The 4409-nt window shown below is 36.2% G+C and overlaps 1 protein-coding gene across 1 annotated transcript in view; it reads left to right on the plus strand.

Annotated features, from left to right (window-relative positions):
* Positions 1-1634: 1634 nt before the first annotated feature.
* LOC112906277 (major antigen-like) overlaps positions 1635-4409 on the plus strand; it is a 37347-nt gene continuing 34572 nt past the window's right edge. The window contains exons 1-2 of the mRNA XM_025980148.1: positions 1635-2130; positions 2185-2301. Of these exons, the coding sequence (XP_025835933.1) occupies positions 1726-2130; positions 2185-2301 (522 nt within the window). The 5' untranslated portion in view covers positions 1635-1725. The remainder of the gene's footprint in view (positions 2131-2184; positions 2302-4409) is intronic.

Below are 4409 nucleotides of genomic sequence, written 5' to 3' on the forward strand. Positions count from 1 at the left end.
AAAGAACGAAGAGGCAATTCGACGCGTCACGGTAATCGATGACGAATGGTTACCTGACAATATAAAACACGACCAAGAAAACGACCCGGACTTGAAGAAGATAATGGAATGGAAAAAAGACGAAAAACGGCCAACGTGGCAGCAAGTTTCTTCCTGTACTCAAGTACTAAAATCGTTATGGGCTCAGTGGGACTCAATGGTTTTGGAGGATGGCATCCTGAAGCGTGTTGTTGAAAGTCTAGATGGAGAGGAAGATAGGAAGCAACTGGTTATTCCTCGAAACAAGGTTAGAGAGGTGTTGCAGTATCTTCATGATGGATCATCTGGTGGTAATTTTGGAGTGAATAAGACGCTTGGGAAAGTTCGAGAGCGATTTTATTGGGTGAACTGTAAGGAAGATGTCAAGAATTGGTGTAAGAAGTGTACCACCTGTGCCGCGAGTAATGGACCACAGAAAAGGTCAAGAGCCAATGCGTCAATACAATGTCTGTGGCCCCTTCGAACGAATCGCAATCGATGTGGCGGGTCCATGCCCAGAGTCCGAGAAAGGTAACAAGTACATCGTGGTCGTTATGGACTATTTTACCAAGTGGGTTGAAGCCTATGCCCTTCCGAACCAGGAGTCGGAGACCATAGTTGAGGAGCTGGTGAAACAGTTGATCAGTCGTTTTGGGGTGCCCTTGGAGTTACGACTACCTTGTGACCTCAAATTCGGCTGTAAACCAGTAGATGACTTGGCTGGAGAAGATTATGTTACCAACCTCCGAAGAAAGCTTAACGATATCCACGAGTCGGTTCGTCTGCATGCCCAGATTGCTAGTGACAGGATTAAAGAAAACTACTACATCAAGGCTACAACAGGTGGTTACCAAACTGGAGATCTTGTTTGGTTGTATAATCCTCGTCGTCGCCGTGGACTATCACCTAAGTTCCAACAGAACCGGGAAGGACCCTGTGAGATAGTGAAGAGGATTAACGACGTGATTTACCGAATTAAGAAAACTCCAAATGGGAAGCCGAAGGTAGTTCATTTTAATCGCTTGGCTCCATTTGCCGGTACAAATGAAGAGGAGGCGCGGGCCAGATAATTAAGAACTATTCCTTCCGATGCCACATTCGAAGAGTTCATGAAGGAAGGCCGTCATGTTAACAGGAGATTTGGAGTGACGCAAGAAATCCGACGAGACCTCTTTCTATGCCCAAGGAATATTCTCTGGCCCATTTTATTTCAAAGGATCTCAGAATGAGCCGTGGTATTGCGTCCGAGTTCAAACGCAGATTTGGCGATTTGGAACATCTTGAAGACCAAGTACAGAAGGGAAAAAGACTGTTTGCTTGCCTGACGGACGACGCAATATCTATTACCTGGTAACTAAGGGAAGATGCTCTGATAACCTAACTTAAAGAGATCTTTGGGACGTAGTAATGGAACCCGGCGGACATCTTCTGGAGAATAACCTACTGAAGCTGGCGATTCCGAAGCTTGGTTGTGGACTGGATAACCTTGATTGGAGGATCATACGGAACATGATCGAAGTCCTGTTCCGCCGTACTGGAATAGACATTTTCGTNGTAAGTATAAAACTTGGTGTTATTATAATATTTTAACGTTTAAATGCATATTTCAGTTATTCTGAAGAAGTGCTAAATAGTCGAAAGTTATCAGGTTCTAGCTACTGTTCCGGACATGATTTAAATTCTGATGTATTTTTATCAAATAATGAAATGGGCCCTGGGGGTGATACTTCCAATTTAACTAATAATATTGAGAAATATAATGTTGCAGACATAACTAAGTCTGATATTCAAAAATTTAAGAATGATTTGCAAAAAATCTGTGATATAATGGAAACATTTGATTTAATAAATGCTACAAACTCTGAATTGCATTTATTAGTTCAAAGCATCAGTGTGTATGACATGAAATTATTAACTCAGATTAATTTAACAGAAATACAAAACAGAAATCATACAGAACTGGAAATATTAAGAGACAATTATGAAAATAGAATCAGTTTACTAGATGTAGAATATAACAAAAAGATACAAGACATAGAAAGGAAGCACAATGAAGAAATCTCGTCACTTAAAGAACAATTACAAAACAACGTTAGAAATCAACATGAAGTGGTTGTATTTATAGTGTCTAATTATATAATGTTAGTATAATTAATTCATTTTCAGGCAAATCCTGGTGAATCTGAGTTAGCTGAAGTCGTACAAAGTTATGAACGTAGACTGCAAGAACAAGTAATGTTAGCAAAGATAGACATAATAAACGCTCTCGAATATCAAATTCAGGTAATCTTAATATTTTTTATACCGTAAATATCATTAAAAAAAATATTAGCCTATAACACTCGGTTCAACTCAGTTGTGAGTTATTACTGTTTAACATGTTTTACATGTATTGTTGGTTGTATATATTTATACGTACATTACAGTATATATTATAAAATATTGAAAAATACTGAAGTACTACGTACTAAAGGCTTAGATTAGATTATGGTAAAATTAAACTTTAGTGTTATGTACCACCGACAATGCTGCCGTCTAAATTTGTTTGGGTTAATGCAGGATATTTCATAAATAAGTGCCAAGCTTAAGCAATTTCAACAACGGTTTTAAGCCGTTTGGTATCGAATTTTTTAAAAATTTATCTGTACCTTCACCTTATAAGTAGAACCGCCGAAGTTCGACATCCCCCGTAAACCGCTGGCGACACAAATTTGAACCACTTCAATTATTGCAAAGTTCATTCATTTTATTCAAGATGTTATAATAAAAATATGTGGAAAGAAAAAAAATTCAATATTTTCATTTTTATTTTTGTATGTTATAAAGTCCTAATCTATGCATTAATTATCATAATTACTTGCACTACAACTTACACATAAATAATACCACAGCCGTCTCTAATACAAGCCATACTAAGAAATTTGGCAACAGCGCATTGCTTCGATGTGAGAGTCCTATTCTGCGAGTCTTAGTTGTTATTACTACTACACGTTGTTACACATAACTTTTAGACACCCATTACGATAAAAATGAATTAAATTATTGAATAACTAACATTTGTTCATCACTAATAGACGTGACGTGACGTTATTTAAAATATACTTCAACATGTAGGTATTAAGAACAAAATAGAAAAGACAGTAGATTAGGTAAACATTGATAGGTACCTTTCATCTCGATAATTGTAATTTTATTAGGGTAAATTTCCACACCACCATTGAAGTATTGCCAAGGCGCGTTACCACTTTTTTGGGGTTCGCCAATAGCCCTGCCATCCCATTAGAAAAAATTAATTACAATTTGAACTTTTCTAATTTATGGATTTTTGCTGTCTTACAGTTAGCTGAATTTGAATTGGAGTGGTGGGACTCTTGCTTTCTATAATTTATAATTTTAACGTAATCATTAAGCAAAACATTAGCAAAAAGAAGATAAAATTTGGAAGAGTATATCTTTCCTAAAATTGGTTTTTGGTGTTCAGCCCGTAAACATTGTGTCTGCAGATTTTCGTTATTACTTATTTCTTCAAGAATGGCATAAATATGAAAAAACTATACTAATATTATCAGTAACAACAGAAAGTTATCCCCTTTGTAAATAATCAAAATCTCCAACGCAAGAGCCTTTATTGTTTATTATGAGCGAAACACAATTGTTGCAAGTTATCTATTTAGTGTAACGAACATGTTTCATTAAGAAAACAACCGCACTATTTTTACTGGTCCTATTTATCTTAAACGGTGCAGGGTCCGTGCGAATAGGGTTCAAAGCAAACATATTTTAGAACTCTTTTTCAAGACGTTGTGAATTTAAAATTTTTCAAATATGAATTTGGATCTTAACTATTGAACTATTATAAACGTCTACCTACAGCAGATCGCGAGGTACCTGCGGAGCAACGCGGCGCTTGCGTTGGATCCTGCTACTTGGAAATAATTTCCGTCTTCGAACAGTTGCCAACTGGTCTTGTTTGCGGAGTTCACGTTGGAACTTATTGAATGAAACGTCGGGAAAACATTTATCGCGTGGTGTATCTAAAATACTTGATGGTTTAATGAAATTCGTGAGGTGATTTAATGTGTTCTTGTGATACTACTGAAGATATTCCTTTGCTCTCTGCAGTAACAGTTAATTGTACGTATGGAGCTTCACTTTAATTTATCTTGATAAGTAGTATCTGTCTAATACCTTTTATATAATAACGTGTAAAATGTCCCATGATTGCATTTATTTTTACTAAGATGGGTAGTTTCTTGTGCTACCTTCATGAGCTAGTCAGAATATTTTATACACCCGAATATATTAAAATTTCGGATGTTTCTATAGAAAATTTAAAAATATTAGAATTTCTAATGTTTTTGCAGGGAATTTCATACGCCCAAAAATATTAG

Source organism: Agrilus planipennis, unplaced genomic scaffold, assembly GCF_000699045.2.
Source record: "Agrilus planipennis isolate EAB-ADULT unplaced genomic scaffold, Apla_2.0 scaffold362, whole genome shotgun sequence".
In the NCBI taxonomy this organism is placed as follows: domain Eukaryota; kingdom Metazoa; phylum Arthropoda; class Insecta; order Coleoptera; family Buprestidae; genus Agrilus; species Agrilus planipennis.